We start from the raw sequence: 17,134 nt of genomic DNA, 5'->3' as shown, positions 1-17,134 counted from the left end.
CCCTTATCAAAGTCTGATAGCTCTGCACTACGTGCCATCTCTTTCACAAGTCATTCTCTTGCTCACGGAACAACATGAAGGCCACACGAATCAAATTAAATACTAAATTAAATACCATCATATGTGCCCAATTACTTTTTGGTAGATAATATATATTAGAATGCATTGCATAGTTATTCATGCTTATCAGTTGAGCCTTCTTTAGGAGGCCACTTCGGTGCAAGAATTAATTACTTTTAATCCAATCTTGTACTACTCAACAAATTAAATGTTTTAAGATCACATTTCGTAGCTGACCTTTTAGATTCATGGTTTTCTTGGCTCCTAAGAAAAAGTAGCTGGTGAATGAATAATTATTAGTTTTGTCTACTCCTGGTTATATTATTTTTTTTATCTTTAGACCAAGGAGAGTTTGTTTCAATTTTATTATGAAACATTACTGAAGTACATGTGATATATAGCCATTATAAGTTTTAATACTGACAAGTAATTATATTTGTAAACTCCAACATTTACAGAATACAGCTACTATTATTCAACATCTCAAAATAATTCAGCAGTGGAGGAACATAGTGGTTCAGATTCTTTTTTAAACTGTAGGTCCCGTCTGGTCAGTGCATAAAGTGGACTTAAAACTCAAACTCAATCCAGAGACATACTTAGTAAACATGATGGGTTATTTTTCACTACAATTAATAACTACAATGCATATTGATTGATTAATTTATTTTACTTCGCTTCTTGTGCCACTTATGGCTAATTTGCGAAGATGGGGATGAGTGATGAAATGATGAATGGACACTCACAAACATCCATGCCCAGGCCAGGATTCGAACCTGGGGTCCCTGGCATCGTAGCACAATGTGCTAACCACTCCACCACGGGGGCCGGCTACAATGTATATGAGGGGGGATTCCATGCAAAGTCGTTCTACTCTGTGTAAATAAAAACATTAATCAATCTGGAAATTATTAGTTTTTAATTTTTAATTGCATTAAGGTTTAAATGTTTGTGAAAATTACACTGGGGAACAAAAAAAAGATTTTATTTTGCGGCATAAAGTCTAATAACAGTTTCAGCACACAAAACAGCTGTGATTGCCAATTGTATGATTGGTTCAGTTGAATTGACTCCAGTTATAAAAATAAACACACCATGGAAAATGTAGGAGGTAAAATTACTCTACGCTTTTCTCTGTAATATCAAAATTTGATAATGGGCTGAAATTCCCATTAACAAACTTATTTATTTAATTGTACATTGTTGCTAGGCAACTTATGAAGCATTGCTAGGCAATATATCGGACACTCAACAAAGCTTAAGGAAGAATACCAAAACATAAAAATGGTTTTATAAAAAAAATTGAATATGCTGAACATAAGTGGCTCGTGTGTGAGGATTTGAAGATGGTGAATTTTTTACTAGGACAGCAAAGTGGGTACACAAAGTATCCCTGTTTCCTATGTTTGTGGGATAGTCGTGCTAGAGAAAAACATTGGACGATAAAAGTTTGGCCCCCAAATGAAAATATTAGTGGGAAAAGCTAATATCATTCATGAACCACTGATAGATAGGGACAAAATCATCCTTCTGCCACTGCATATTGAACTTGGGTTGATAAAACAGTTTGTCAAGGCCTTACATACAAGTGGTGTTTGTTTCAAATATATATGCCACACTTTACCAGGACTAAGTATTGTAAAATTGAATGCAGGAATCTTTGACGGACCATCACAAATTCGTACACTTATAAATGATGCCAATTTTACAACTTACATGTCTTACATCGAATCTGAGGCCTGGCTGAGCTTTGTGTCCATCGTCAAAAACTTTTTGGGAAATCACAGAGCAGAAAAGTACCCCGATATAGTTGGAAATATGTTGAAAACTTTTGAGAAATTGGGAGCTAATATGAGTGTGAAGATACATTTTCTACATAGCCACATTGACAGATTCCCTGAGAACCTTGGTGATTTTAGTGAAGAACGGGGAGAAAGGTTCCATCAGGATATAAGGATAATGGAAGAAAGGTACCAGGGATGGTGGGATCGCCACATGATGGCCGACCACTGTTGGAGCTTACAGAGGGATTGTCCTAAAAAGCAATAAAGCAGGAAATCGTATAGAAAACGTTTCACATAGTTTGTTACTTCATTGTGTACATATTTTCTTAATTATTATGATCATAGGCCTAAATAAATTTATTTTTATAATAATGATTGTAATCACAAAAAGAAATATTAAATTGTTGTTGGAAGTTCATTTATATGTATGTCTTATGTTTCCGCCATTTTGGTTTAGTTGCATTTATTTCATAAATTAGAGCCAATTCAGGAAATATATTATTATATCATTATTCAGCAGCATGAAATTGCCCTAAATTAGCCCTCAAACACTGTGCCGCAATTTCACTGTTCCCTAGTGTTATTATTCACAGACAAATGAAATCAAACTTTGCTACATTTTTAGTGTGACACACGTATATAATGTTTCATTGATGCTTTTCATGCATTCAGGCTATGTCATCATACTCAAGTCTCTTTCATCTGTTAGCAGACACCACAAAATGGTTCATAATTCTATGAAATCAGTTCATTATGGACAATTTAATACAATCACATGTCTAGAACCTTGAGATTTTATATGTGAATGTCACACACACAACACTGGAACGCTAATATCCAAAATACAGGTAAGTGTTTTTATCTTAATAAACTGCCTTGGTCAGCATCTTAGTGTTTTTAATATGGAAACAAGGTTTAATTATATCACAAAAGGTACAGAAAGTGAAATTGCCCACCTTCCTAACTCTGAAGCTTGCTCGGCAAATGTCAATGCTCTCTCTGCCCTAGTCAGCTCTCCAACATTCAGAATGTTCTTCCCTTCCTCAATGTACGTCCTTGTGTCGTGCAGCTTCTCCTTGATCAAATCCTGGCAGGCCAGCAAAGGCTTCAATCCAGCCCCTTGTAAGCCTCTTACCTCTGCCTTCAGCAACTCACGTCTTTTGTTTAGGGTATCCAAAAGAGCTGACGCCAGTACTTGAAATGTAAAATCAATTTCTGTGTTGGTTTTGGAAGCACTGGTAATGATCTGTAAAGTGGAATAGCATACCTTAGTGGCACAGTAAAAATGACATATTTGCAACTAGATTTAAATATCAGAAAGTTTACCCTTAAAAGTTTACACTGATTTTACATCAAGCCCCACTATTAGAAACTAGTTTTGTCCACGTTATGAAGCCACGAAACCCTTACCTATGTGTATGGTAGGGAGCTAGAAGCGCCCCTTCAGACTACAGGGTGTTCCATTTACAACGCAACCCGGAGTTGGGGATAGTACAACTTCTAAACCGGAAGTGGTACACATATAATCCTTATACCAAATTAAATCCTTGTTCATGTATATATTTTTAAACTGGGGAACAATGATTGGATTTCATTAGTGTCCACGCAGTGTTGCCAAATGTAACGGGAAGTGTAAATGAAATTTTTTACAAAGCATGAAAAATGGCACATAACGCACATGTACGGACATGGCATCGGTAATATTCAGTTTGGTTAGGTGGATCAGCTCGGCATCTATGGCAGTGAAAAAAGAAATGTTCATTTCTACCGATAGAATCGGATGAGGCGTCTTTTAAGGGGTAACTAGGAAAATAATTGTTTTTAGAAATTAAGACTTTGCATTGGCAACACTGCTGGTATTTCAGTGCCACAAAAGGTGTGTTTCAAAACAGTATACATCATGCAAATACTGAAAACAATAAAAAGAAACTTGGAAATTTTCATGAAAATAGTGTTACTTACATGAACCTGGCAACCATGCGATGAGATTACATTTTCTCCCCACTTGGGAAGAAATGGAGGAAAGGCCAGTCCTGTTCGATTCCTGATGCATCGCATGATTGCCAGGTGCATGTAAGCAGAATAGCCTGAGGTTTCACACAAGTGAATACAGCACCCAACATGACATTCCAAAACAGGAGCTATAATTCTGCTATTTTAGTGTGTATGCAAACGGCTTTTACTAATAAAAGAGAGGTGAAAGTACTCCGGGATGGCTGTTTTTTATATTTACACAGGCCATACTTTGGCATCAAATATTTCTATTATTTGTGTTTTCCACGTGCTGAAACCAATTTTATATTACATAAAACATAAAAATATGTCTATTTAAAAAAAAATCAATATAATTCTCAGGGCGTACAGTGGGTTAACAGACCCATTGTCTCCACAGGTAAAAGCAGCGACAGTGAAAAATCAGACAAAGCGAGGGCTGGCTTGGTAGCTCAGTTGATAGAGAAACGGCACAGCATGTCACAGACCTGGTTGAGCCTGCATTTTTCGCTAAAATTTTTACATAAATCCCCAGATTTTTCCAGGCAATTTATCATGCTTATCAAGACTTAAGTATCAAACTAAACTTGCTATTCAAGAGGATAAAGTTTATTCATCACTGTTCACAATAAATCATAGCATTTCCATACAGAAAATCTCCCTCAATAAACTGGTTAAAAAAAAAGGAAGCATCCATTACAAAACCTTACCAAGTATAACAATAAAAATCCTTGAGTTTTTCACTTTTAGGTGTATTTCGCAAACTTCTCCATGCTTTCCATATTAGTATCAACACCTCAAACACACATCCTCAAAATCGGTCATAGTGGAGGTGAAATCATAAGCACCACAATCTGGTGTCCGCTGATAATATTAACAACAAAGCCTCTTATGTATGGCCATCACTGGAAATATTCCTACCCGAGATTATGCACATCTGTAATTGAATCCCGATCTCTTCCTCTACCCACTGGACAATTGTAGTATTTCTGTTTTATGAGACAAACTTTATTTCTTCCAAAGCACCAATAAAGCATTCTTTATCTGCAACTGCTGTGAATTTGAATATATACAATTTATCCTAACTTCAATTGACATACACCTATTTTTTTTTTTTTAAAAAATAATGTCTGTTTAAATGTATCCTTAAATGTTTCAAACATTAACCTACTTACATATCCTATATTAATACATTATTACTTACCATACATTACTTTCTTTTAGCCTCCTACTCAAAGTTAAGCAGCATTAAAAGGAAGAAAGGACAAATTATCATTGATATATATATAAATCAATAAAAAAGTTATACATGAATTTCACTAGCCAATATGGTCCAGAGTAACAAAAGACTGCAAAACATAAAACGGTGATGACTGACACCAATACATGTTCGCAGATGATTCAAGAAACATTCACTGATTCAAACATGCAAGATGTTCCACAAATGACCATTTCAGGGGTAGAAAAATACAGTGCCTGGTTGTCATGTCATTTTCATCTCGCTCCTGAATTTTCAAGTTTTTTTTCTTTTAGTTCACTTATGGAAATTCATATTACCTATTCTTTAAAAAATATATATAATGAGTACAATGTGTTTGATAAAAATGCAATCATAAATTTTTGTACTGTTGCTAGCTGAATTTGAAAATATGCAGAGATATGGTAGTCAGCCAAATATTAGAATCCATTGCATAGTTACTCTTGCTTTTACCAGTGGAGGCCTTCTTCAGGAAGGCCACTACAGCACAAGAATTAATTAATTTTAATTCAATCTTGTATTAATTAAAAAATTTAATTTAAAAAAGGGGTTCCTCAGTTGGATTCATGATTTTCTTAGCCCGTATTTGGGGAGAGGGGGGAAGCTGGCTCTTGAGGAAAAAGGTGCTATTTTTAGTTTTGTCTATCCATGGATCATTTTAACACTAGAAGCACCAAGCCGGTCATTTTGGCTTTTCAAATTTTAATTTTTGCTTTATACAGAAAAAAATTTCTTCGTGCATTGAAATTTTGAGACTTTTCCTAAAATTTGCAGTACATTGTTACTGCTATGCATTTTTTACAAAAAAGATAATACTAATGGAAATATTTGTGTTTCTACCTAGAAGAGCCGTTGCCGGTCATTTTGACCGCTAATGTATTTCAATGGAAAACCACTTCTCGGTTGGAACGTTGCACTTACAGTTTCCACCCCTATTCTTCCTTCCTCTTTTAGACTTGCCCATATATGTTGGCGTATTGTCAAAGCTGATAAGGAGGAGAAAGTGAAGACTCAGTTTCGTTTGAACACTGCAGTTTGTAAGCATGTTTTCTAGACAATGTGTCCTCAGTCCAGAGGAATATTTGAAAGTATTACAGGAGATTAGTGAAAATGAATCCGATGTCGAGGACCCAGATCTTACTGTAGACGATTCCATGCTTTGACACATACAGAAGTGTACGGAAGAAGATGCAGCTCGAAAGCAGCAACCTAACTGGCGTTTGTCATTACAAGAACTTGACGATTTCCTGGCTATTTTATATTGTATGGGTGCAGTTCTATAGACTACGATTTTTTTATGGAAAACTACTTTGGGGGCCACCTTTCTTTCAACAAACAATGTCAAGAAACAGATTCAGGGAAATAATGAGATATCTTAGATTCGATTCAAAATCATCCAGATCTGAACGATTACAAACTGATAAATTTGCACTGTGCTCTGAAATTTGGGACAAATTTATAGCTAATTGTAGGAGTTGCTACACCCCTGGGGAAATTCTGACAGTTGACGAACAATTGTTTCCTTCGAAAGCGAGGTGTAGATTTACACAGTACATGCCAAACAAACCAGACAAATTTGGTATAAAATTTTGGATGCTAGTGGACGTACATTCCAAATACATGTGCAATGCCTTTCCATACCTTGGGAAAGATGAATCAAGGAATGATAATGTTACTGTACCTGAAAATGTTGTATTGAGAATCACTTCACCTTATCTAAATGCGGGTAGAAATGTAACTACTGACAATTATTTCACATCGCTAAAACTCGCTGAGAAGCTAAAGGGGAAGAAGACGAGCCTAATTAGCACTATGAAGAAAAATAGAAAGGAGATTCGTAATGAAATTGTGAACATTAGAACACAAGTGTATGAAACATGTTTGCTAAAAATAGGGGGACATTACATTGTGTGCATACCAAGCTAAACCAAACAAAAATTTTATACTCCTAAGCTCCGTGCATTCAGATGTAGAAGTAGATTTGCAAAGCCAGAAGAAACTCCTAGAAATAATCAAGTATTACAACAAAACTAAATGCAGTGTTGATGATGTTGATCAAATGACACGCAAATATTCAGTCCATGCTTCATCACGTAGATGGTCGGTACATGTGTTTTACAATATCTTAGATCTGGCAGCAATAAATGCATGGGTAGTTTACAAGGCAGTCACGGGGAGGAACGTTACGAGACAACTTTTTGATAGAATCAGATGAGGAACTGAGAGAAGGACATTTGAATGCAAAGCCCAATAAAATATTGTCAACATCAATATCACATGCACAGAATGTAAGTGGCTATGTTTCCAAAAAGAGGCACCATTGCCAGGTGGCATTGTGCAATGAAAACAAGACAAGTGACATTTGTTCAATGTGCAACAAATATGTTTGTGGAAAATGTGTTTCTGGTGTAAAAAAGGTACTGAAATGCAAAAAATGTAATATGTGAAATTTCATGATGGAAATTTATTTCCTTGAAGAAAATGAATATTTATTGTTGTAATTAGTGCATGGAAAACAAAAATTGCTGGGTTACATGATATTTTTGTATTTTTTTTACAAAATATTTTGTTTTATTAGTAATAAGATGATTATTGGCAATATCCATTTTGAGAAATGGTCAAATTTTAAATACCGGTCATTTTGACCAGAGGTGGCGCTTCTAGGTAGTAAAAAATCCTGGCGCTTCTAGTGTTAAAAACTTCAAAATTCAGTTTCCAATACCTAGCAGTTAAAATAATGCACTGCTCGATGTGGAAGATTGTAGATGGAAGAGGGGGGGATGCTTGTAAGATACAATATGGAGACAGTTAAACATGTGGTAATATGCATAGCAGATTATTTATTCTTGCTAGAGGATGCTATACTCAAATTTTCTTTACTGGGGGATAGCATCTCACCCCCCCCCCAAAAAAAATTTGTACACTGCTGTAAAGTCAAGTGTTTAAGATTCAAGAGATAGCAGATAAATGAAGAAACAAAAAGCAATTCCAAAAATTCAAAATGACCTTATTTGGAAATTATTACTGTACTCTCCTTGAAAATATACACAACATTTCACACACAAATTTGTTTCGTAGTTATTACTATTGTTAAATGAATACCACATTTTTCAAGAACACACACATGGGACATTCCACAAACAGTGTTCCTACTCCACGTAAATAACAAAATTAAGTATTCTAAAAAATTATTGTTTTTCATTACATTTAGATTTAAATGTTTGTGAATGCATATAATTTACATATGCTACAAACAAAAATTATTAGCATCCGTAGCCTATATGCTTCACAGACATATGAAGACAAATTTCCTTGTTTGCAAAGCATAACACATTTTTGTTAATGCTTTTTCATACATTGAAAGTTTCTTTCGTTTGTTAGCAGACACCACAAAAAACTTCATAATTCAATGAAATCAGTTCATTATTAATATTTTAATCCAATCTCATGTCTAGAACCTTACATTCTGTATGTAAAATGTCTCACACATGGTGCTGGAATGCCACACATGGGCTTTACACGATACAAATCACATTCATTTCCACCCTGTTGTGTATGCAAGATACAATACAAAATCCTTGAACAATAATTATCGATATGGGAATTTATTGCTATTCTATCACACACACACAAGGCACTCACTCACCTGAGTTTCTGCCTCTTCTACACACTGCAAAAGCTCCTCCAACTTTGATGCATATTCCTGTGCTGTATCTATAGTTTCCAACACAGTTTTCTTACTCACAACTTCCATTCTTCAGAACATATTGATCTCCTATAACACGAAATTAAAACAATGTAAATAATGCCAATGATGGTTTGACACCCAAGTTCCTTTTGTTTTATTGCAATTTCATCATGCTACATATTCATGTTTTACATGGTTTGGCTTAGGATTACCAGATCGCTATACGGGAAATGTAGGACATGCTGTCCCAAAATGTAGGACACAAAACATTCTCAATAAATAATTCATATTTCTATAGAACACGTTAGAAAGTAACTGAAAAATGACACTTTTCAGTTCTAAAAAAAGAATTTTTAAATGCAAAATTTCAAAACTTGCATTCATACTAAACAATGCACCTCTTACTATATGATTTAAGTGATACTTCTGAGAGGAGCCAATTTATCTTAAAATTTCAGGATTAGTCAAAATATATTTATGATAGAGTAGACAGTCAAACTCTTTGAAATTATAGGGACCAGTACCAAACATTTTACAGACTTTATGAAAAAAATCATTTCTATCGTGAGTCTGTTGTGCTGATGGTAATGAAAGTACTCTCTCAACATTTGCATTATGACCTGTAATGGCAAACAAATATTCAGCAATTACCGTAATTGGAAATGGTTCCAGAAGTTTCATCTTGAGTAGTTTTTAGTTCCATAATAAGGTGTCTACCAAAATAACACATCCAGAATTCTTCACTTTTTCTGGACTTTTTTTCCGTTTTTATTAAAGTTTATTTATTCGACCCTTACTTACATAAAGTTGGAAATTAGTAATTAAGAAAATAAATATTTATTTAATGAACACCCCTACCAAAGGGCCAGTTAATATGAAAACTGATGCTATATTTAAGAAGAGAATTAGACCTGCCATATCTATCAATGCATCCTAAACTGTGTTTGGAGACTAGCGAGGCTTTAGCATCTGGACTCACAGCCGGTATAATCTTATGTGGGGCTTGTGTGTCTATATATTTGTGATTGACCCATCATGCATCCTATCTACCACCATTCATCATCCTCACGATTAGCCAAAGGGGAAGAAAAAGTTAGGTAAAATCAACTAAAGCCATCAAGCAAAACTTCTTGACCACAATAATAACTAATTGCCTTTTTATTGACTTCTTGACCTTCTTGTAGATTTCTTACTTTTTTCTTGACTTCCACGACATTCTTGACTGGCAGACACCCTGATTAACTATATACCCCTGTTTTACAATCAAATTATATTGAATAAGAATGGGAAACACCTTGTTCCATCAGTATAAACCACAAGGCAAGAAATTCCACTCAGGCATTGAACAGTGACATCATCACAAAGTGGTCCCAAAACTTTGTTAATTAATTGCTTCCGTTTTCCCGTTTGTTTAATAGCAGGACAAACTTTTTACCTTTTTGGACAATGATTGAATCAAAATAAATTTCACCATTGAGTTTGGGAGTGCAGTCCACAGACTTGTAAATTGCATTTTTTTTCTGTTACGCATTTCCCTAATAAATATTGCGTGGCACTCAAAATGTAGGACATTTATGATATTTTTCAAATTCCCCCAGGACGCAGAACATAAGGCTTAAATCAGAGGCATATATTCGGGGCTCTCTAAGAAGCCCAGACTCAGTGAATAAAATACAGAAAGAAATATCTATCAGATCAACCTGATTTATTAGAGGAGTTGGAAATATTGCCCGCTTTCTTTGAATTCGCAAGATGGCTGGCCCAGGGCCGACGGGCAACTTCACGAAGGTGACGGGCAAGCTTGACAAGGTAAAATGTAAAGTGCTCCCCTGTGCATAGCACCACGCCATGAAGGCGTATAGGGGGTGTGGGGGTAACGCCCCACACTTTCTTGAGCCGGTGGTGAGTGGGGGTGATGTGATCAGCATCACGCCCCTGACCGGCTTTACCCCCCAGGTACCCATGTTATTCGATGCTGAGTAGGCACCGGGGCCGCTTCCGTTAGAAAAGTTCCCGGATTTGAACCGGCCAGGGATCGAACCCGGGACCTTTAGCATGGTAGTCAGACACGTTACCGACTGAGCCACCGTCAATGTTGCAAACCAATTTTTCCCAGCATGTAATTTCCCCAAGATCGGGGAACTGTGGAGCCAAACTGTTACAGGAGAGCGAATAGTGTTGCATATGGCGGAGGAAAAACCCTCTGAACTTCCTCAACAGTCTGGGTCAATGTTGCAAAACCAATTTTTCCCAGCATTTAATTTTCCCAGGAATGGGGAATTTTGAAGCCAAATTATCGCAGGCAAGGGGGAAAGTGTGTCATATGGCAGGGACAAGAACATCATTGAACACTTCCAGAGGAGTTGAAAAAGAGGTCGTTGACCTTCAAACAACTAGAGATACAGTGGAGAGTAGGAAATTGTTGGCTGAGCAGGAATAGTTTATGAGTTATGAGTGCATCTAAAAATTACCAAAATGACAAGGACCAGTTCTAGTCTAGATCGCGTCGAGTGGTTTTGGTGCATGGGATTTCTTTAGAGGCAGCGTGTGAATACAGTAGTGAGTGGATTGCATTTTTGTGAATGATATGTGCTGTGTTGTGTAGTGAAATGAAATGAGGGACATAATTAACAAGCTGTCTATTCGGCTTACAAATGACGATAAGCTCCAAATCCTTGTGGATTTTTCTTGTATGTCCACTTTATGAACAGATAAGCTAATGGGGATCGAGCCTACAGTTAAAGTGGTATCTAAACCACCATGTATCGAACCCGGGTAACTATTTATTTAGGTTCTTTTGGATACTTGATCGGCCAATTTGTACTGATCCTTGAGTAATAACGTTGTATGACACATTCTCGTGTTTCATTTACTTCTTCTGTATACACCAATGTCCCAGTTTGAATATCGTACAATTATTATGGGACAACAAACAAAAGTGTACCGGACAATAATTATGGGACAGAGGGAGTAAAAATAACCTTACGCAAGTATGGGTGCTTCCCACGGACAAGTCATTCTCTGTTGATAGAAGCGAAAGTAAGTATCATAAACTAGATGGAATTAATGCAGAAGTAAATTGGGTCAAATTCAGATTGTTTGATTCTGAACTAATCATGGTACACATGCTTTTTTACATGGTTCGATTATGTTTACATCTGTTAACACCTACTTCAGAGGCTTCGACTTTCAAGATTACTTACTGTGAGTTCTCTAGAGAACGACTTTCCTCTTCCAAATACTCTTATAGGAGAGACTGCTTGCGAACTGCCATTCATTTACTGTAGTCTTGGAATGTAAAATGATTGTCTGGCAGAAAGTAGGATGCCTGCTAACCCACACGTTACATATTTTGGCCCAAGTTCCTTTTGTTTTATTGCGATTTCATCATGCTACAAATGCAATTTTAACATGGTCCGATTTTGATTTACTTCTATTAACACATACTGCGGAGATTTAGCGATTACTTAAGATTTTGTTAGTAAGGTTAGGCAGGCCAGGTTTGGTTCTCTCAGCATTAAAATATAGTCCCTAAATGCATTGTACTAAGGTTCCGATTTACTTCTACATTAATTCCCACTATTCTACGATACTTAAGTCTGATATCTACGGAAAATACATTATCCATGGGAAGCGCACATGCTTGCGTAAGGTAATTCGTAAGTTGCTCATTACCTTAAGGAAGGTTCAAATGTCGTGAGACAATGATTGCCAAAATTCTACAATAACTAATCCTCTGCTAGGAGAATTTGAAAAAAAAATCGTAAAACTTCGACACGGTCCCAACACCTCTCACTCATTCATTTAGTCACTTTTAGCATTCGTACTTACCTATTCTGTATTGTGAAAAATTCTTCAAGGTGGTATTTTGCTTTTTTTCACGAAAATAATTTCAATTTGTGACATGAGAAGTAATTACTGTTCTTTTTTTACTTACACAATATGGCGAGACAGCTTGACTAGCGTGGTAGATCATCAGTGGCAGTGTTTCTAACCTTGTCAATTGATAAATCCCCACGAACCATTCACGAATAGCCCCACGAACCATGCACGGATAGCCCCACAAACCATGCACGGCAAGGTTATGTTAGGTTCGGTTAGGTTTGGCAAACATAGTTAAAATTGTCATCTTCTTGAAAGAAAAAAAATGGCATGGTTGGACACACTGACAGGGAGTTACATCATCGAACGTTCGCAACATTTGGTTCACGTAGTGCAAACAAATGGAAGCAACAGCAATTGTGCGTCGGAGAGATATTTCTGTTCAAAAAGACATGATTTCCCGGTGAAATAGATTCCACGATGAAAGAAAATACCACCACGAACTTCTAAATGCTACAGAAACTCATTTCGGTAAGTAGTTTCTTCTATAAAAATGAAAAAATCTGTTGGGACTGTGTCGAAGTTTTACCTCGGAACCGTTACCCATATTTTAATTGGTATGATTTTACAATACTGGACACTTCTCCAATTTCGTCCATATTTCGCATACTTACTAATTTAGGGCTCCTAATGACGAATCTGCAGTTAAAATTTGGCACTCTTGTGTGAAATTTTACAATAGCAAAAAAGGTATAATTTCCTTAATAATTCTAATACTTACTAATTATGGAGTCCTGATGACTTATCTGCAGTTAAGATTTGGTGGTCACGTGTAGAAATTGTAAATTAATGTGTAGAAGTTGTAAAATAGCATTGTGAATAAACGGTGATTGTCGATACATAAACAACGAAGCAGCCAAGTTTTCTCATGTGAACAAGTGACGTTCGCAACTCGTTACGTTGCGTTCAGAAGGTCGCTAAAGTGTTGTGCGATAAGTGAGACCAGTTATTTGTTACGTTGCATTCAGTACACAAGAAGGTTGATAAAGTGTTTTGCGATAAGTGAGACCTTCAGTTCGTCAGTTGTTCATGAGAGGAAGATGGTGTCATTTGGAGGAAGGAAGGGAGTGATTTTATAATACCGGGAATTTCTCCATTTTCTTTGAAATTCCGCATACTCACTAATTTTGGCCCCCTAATCACGAATCTGCAGTTAAAATTTGGCGCTCACGTGTCAAACTTGCAAAATTTAACTATGTTTCCTAACCTAACCACGTGCCAATGGTGCATGGGGCTAGCGCCAATGGTGCGTGGGGAGAATGGTGTGAGGGGCTACGAATATTTTTTTCAAAACCAATTTTTAACTATTGTAACCTATGCGTGGCCCTACCTAACCTTACCGGAAATGGTTCGTGGGGCTATGTACGAAATCTGTCCGAAGGATAGTAAACAAATACCCAAATTTCAACTGCACAGTCATGATTACCAGACCAAAATTAGTAAGTACACCGAATTTAAAACAAATTGCATATATTTCAGTTACTTTAACTAACGTTACCTATCCTTACAGTCAATGAATCATGGAAGAAACATGTAATCCACACTTTTCAATGCAAATGAACGCTCCATGCAATTCACAGATTACATACAATTGGTATAACTATTCGTACAACACTCTAGGAACAGCACCGTTGCCAAACTTACCTCTATTCGAAGCCGCAATCCACAACATCTTCTCCCTCCACACTGTCATCGTCACTATTGCTATTCTCCTCCGAGCTTATCGGATTATACAAAATACCAGCAAGTTTAAAAAATTCCAAAGTCCGATCCGTTCGTAATTCAAGGCACCTTTCCGCCTCCATTCTGCTACGATCAATGATCCCCAAATGAGAAAGTAACAATGCGGCAACGCTGTAGACACAGCAACAAGTATGCAACGAATACCGAACCTCACTTGTCAACATCAAACATGGCTACCACAGTAGTGTATTGACAATCATACCGGTGTTAATTCCACATAATTCAGGAATTTCTATACGAGAGCGCCAAATTTTAAGTGCAGATTCGTGATTAGGAGACCCAAATTAGTAACTATCCGAAATTTCAAACAAATAGGAGAAATTCCCTGTATTGTTCAATTATACCAAATATTAATAATACGGGTGCATTCGTTCATATTTCGCATACTCACTAATTTAGGACACTTGATCACGATTCTGTGGTTAAAATTTGTCGCTCAACTGCTACGAAACTTGACATTTTTTTACGGTGCCTGGTCGCAATTAGCCTTAAACCCCTCGAACAATGCACAGGTAGCCCCACGAACCATGCACACGTAGCCCCACTAACTATTCACGGATAGCCCCACGAACCATTCACGGCAAGGTTAGGTTAGGCAAACATAGTTAATTTTGGGGTCGTAGTAATATCAGGAATATATATTTCGTACTTTAAGTATTCGAAACGCATAATCTTGTGATAAATAATGAGCAATTGTGGATTGTCGATTGCGATCACTGACCCCCTTATTTTCAAGTTCCACACGTGAGCGCCAAATTTTAACTTCAGATTCGTGATTAGGAGCCCCAAATTAGTGAGTATGCGAAATATGAACGAAATTGGAGAAGGGTCCGGTATTGTAAAATCGCTTCTTTTAATTAAATGTATTGAATATGAAGTAGGTTAGATTCAAAATTTGGTTCGTCGGCGAGATAGTACCAATGGCTAATGGTTATTCACTAAACCTTGATAAAATATTTTAGTCACAATTGCATGAAACAAATTTTTAAATAGAAATGCAATAGACTGTGGTCAATAATACCGCTTGTAAAAAATTAACTTGCATCTTATAGAGAAATGCCAAACCGACAACTTCTTCTTATTGAGCCGGCGGGGAAATGAATATGGTCGATTTTCAGCCATATTTATTTTCATAACGTCTAAAATTAAGAAAAGCGTCTGTAACAAATGCGTTTACCTTTGTATTTAGCCTGCTTATAAATTATTATTTTTTTAAAAAAAATAAAGAATAATTTACCAAATTTGGTTTCCTCCCTCCACCTCGCATCACAAGCTACTCCCTCTTTTTCCGATAGTAACGGTGACCATGACAATGACAGTACACCTTCTTTCTGCTCAGATATTCTTCGATGTCTGATAGATTTGCGCACTTGGGATTTTTTGAGAATGAAAAGAAGTTAATCCCAAGGTATGTTTCCTAATTCCTCACATATATCAAATAAAAAAGATAATAAGATATGTTTTGTTAAAAAAGAGTGGTATGATCCTTGTTCAAAGTTAGAGTTGCCTGTGATTTGCCTGCCACACTCTACTATAGTTTGTGTGTAGTCTGTGTCTGTGGTTTACGATTTTTCTGCACTAATCTTGTCTGCTTCATAAAAGAATACATTTTACAAAAATGATTCGAAGTGTTGCGAATGCGCTCAATGCAAGCAGACAGACAAGAGTTATTTCTGAAATCATAAGAAAGAAACATACCTTGCCTGATTTGCCGTACGATTACAATGCTTTGGAGCCGGTTATTTCTGCTGAAATCATGCAACTTCACCATAGTAAACATCACGCAGCTTACGTGAATAATTTGAACATTGCCGAAGAGAAGTTAGCAGAAGCAAAGGCAAAGAATGATGTCGCAACGATAATTACTCTTGGACCTGCATTAAAATTTAATGGTGGTGGACATTTAAATCATTCCATTTTCTGGAAAAATTTAGCTCCCGGTGGGGAACAGCAACCTTCAGGAGACCTTCTGAAAGCAATTGATGGAAACTTTGGTACATTTGAGAACTTAAAAACATTGCTTTCAACAGCTGCTGTTGGTGTCCAAGGTTCAGGTTGGGCTTGGCTTGGATATAACAAACAAAACAAAAGTCTTCAAATTGCATCATGTAGTAATCAAGATCCGCTGGAACCAACTACAGGCCTGGTTCCTCTCTTTGGAATTGATGTCTGGGAACATGCATATTACCTACAGTACAAAAACGTACGACCAGACTATGTGAAAGCAATTTTCAAAGTAGCTAATTGGAAGGATGTTGCTGAACGATATCAGAAAGCAAGAGGTTAAGTTGTGACAGAAAATTATTTTGTGTTTGCATCTGTGGACTGTTTTCATCTAATTTCTTCACCTATGTAGCAATACGTATATTTGAGCAATGATAAAGTAATGAACTGTGTAAAGGCAATACTTAAAATACTGCAAGTTGTAGAGAAATTGCATGATATGTATCAGTATCCTTAGTTCTCAGAATGTGAACTGTGTTTAAACAATTTTTAGAGAGGCTTTTTGTAGGTTTCACATTGGTAATATAAATATGATGCTGCGTCGTGAATAGGGTGGATATCTATTTCGAAATGTATGATGATTACATGAATGTGATATGAACAGAACATTGATATTTTTCCTCAGTTTGCTGCATGTGTGAACTATCAAAATGTCGCAGTAATTGATCATATTGTTATAGTTTAAGATTATACTTTTGATTTAATAAATGCTTATACACATTC

The 17,134-nt window shown here is 36.4% G+C and overlaps 2 protein-coding genes across 3 annotated transcripts in view; one reads left to right on the top strand and one right to left on the bottom strand.

Moving 5' to 3' along the window:
* The window catches only part of LOC145990257 (cytokine receptor-like factor 3), a 35,309-nt gene extending 19,531 nt beyond the window's left edge, over positions 1-15,778 (bottom strand). The window contains exons 1-3 of one of the 2 annotated variants that reach the window (XM_083125932.1): positions 15,645-15,778; positions 8,741-8,869; positions 2,801-3,090 (exon numbers count right to left, since the gene is read on the bottom strand). In XM_083125932.1, coding sequence (XP_082982058.1) covers positions 2,801-3,090; positions 8,741-8,848 — 398 coding nt within the window. In that variant the 5' untranslated portion in view covers positions 8,849-8,869; positions 15,645-15,778. Of the gene's footprint in view, positions 1-2,800; positions 3,091-5,040; positions 5,067-8,740; positions 8,870-15,644 lie in introns of those variants that run through there. The other variant, XM_083125933.1, reaches the window with a different exon arrangement.
* Positions 15,779-15,954: 176 nt separating this feature from the next.
* Sod2 (superoxide dismutase 2) lies at positions 15,955-17,134 on the top strand. Its single transcript, XM_083125931.1, has one exon. The coding sequence runs from the start codon at positions 16,026-16,028 to the stop codon at positions 16,692-16,694; it is 669 nt and encodes a 222-aa protein (XP_082982057.1). The 5' UTR covers positions 15,955-16,025; the 3' UTR covers positions 16,695-17,134.

The sequence above is a fragment of the Lepisma saccharinum genome, chromosome 7, assembly GCF_977018435.1.
Source record: "Lepisma saccharinum chromosome 7, izLepSacc3.1, whole genome shotgun sequence".
In the NCBI taxonomy this organism is placed as follows: domain Eukaryota; kingdom Metazoa; phylum Arthropoda; class Insecta; order Zygentoma; family Lepismatidae; genus Lepisma; species Lepisma saccharinum.
This window is presented reverse-complemented; position numbering and strand designations above follow the sequence as displayed.

Coding starts and splice junctions, on each gene's coding strand:
- Sod2 (XM_083125931.1), top strand. CDS start 16,026: ATGATTCGAAGTGTTGCGAATGCGCTCAATGCAAGCAGACAGACAAGA.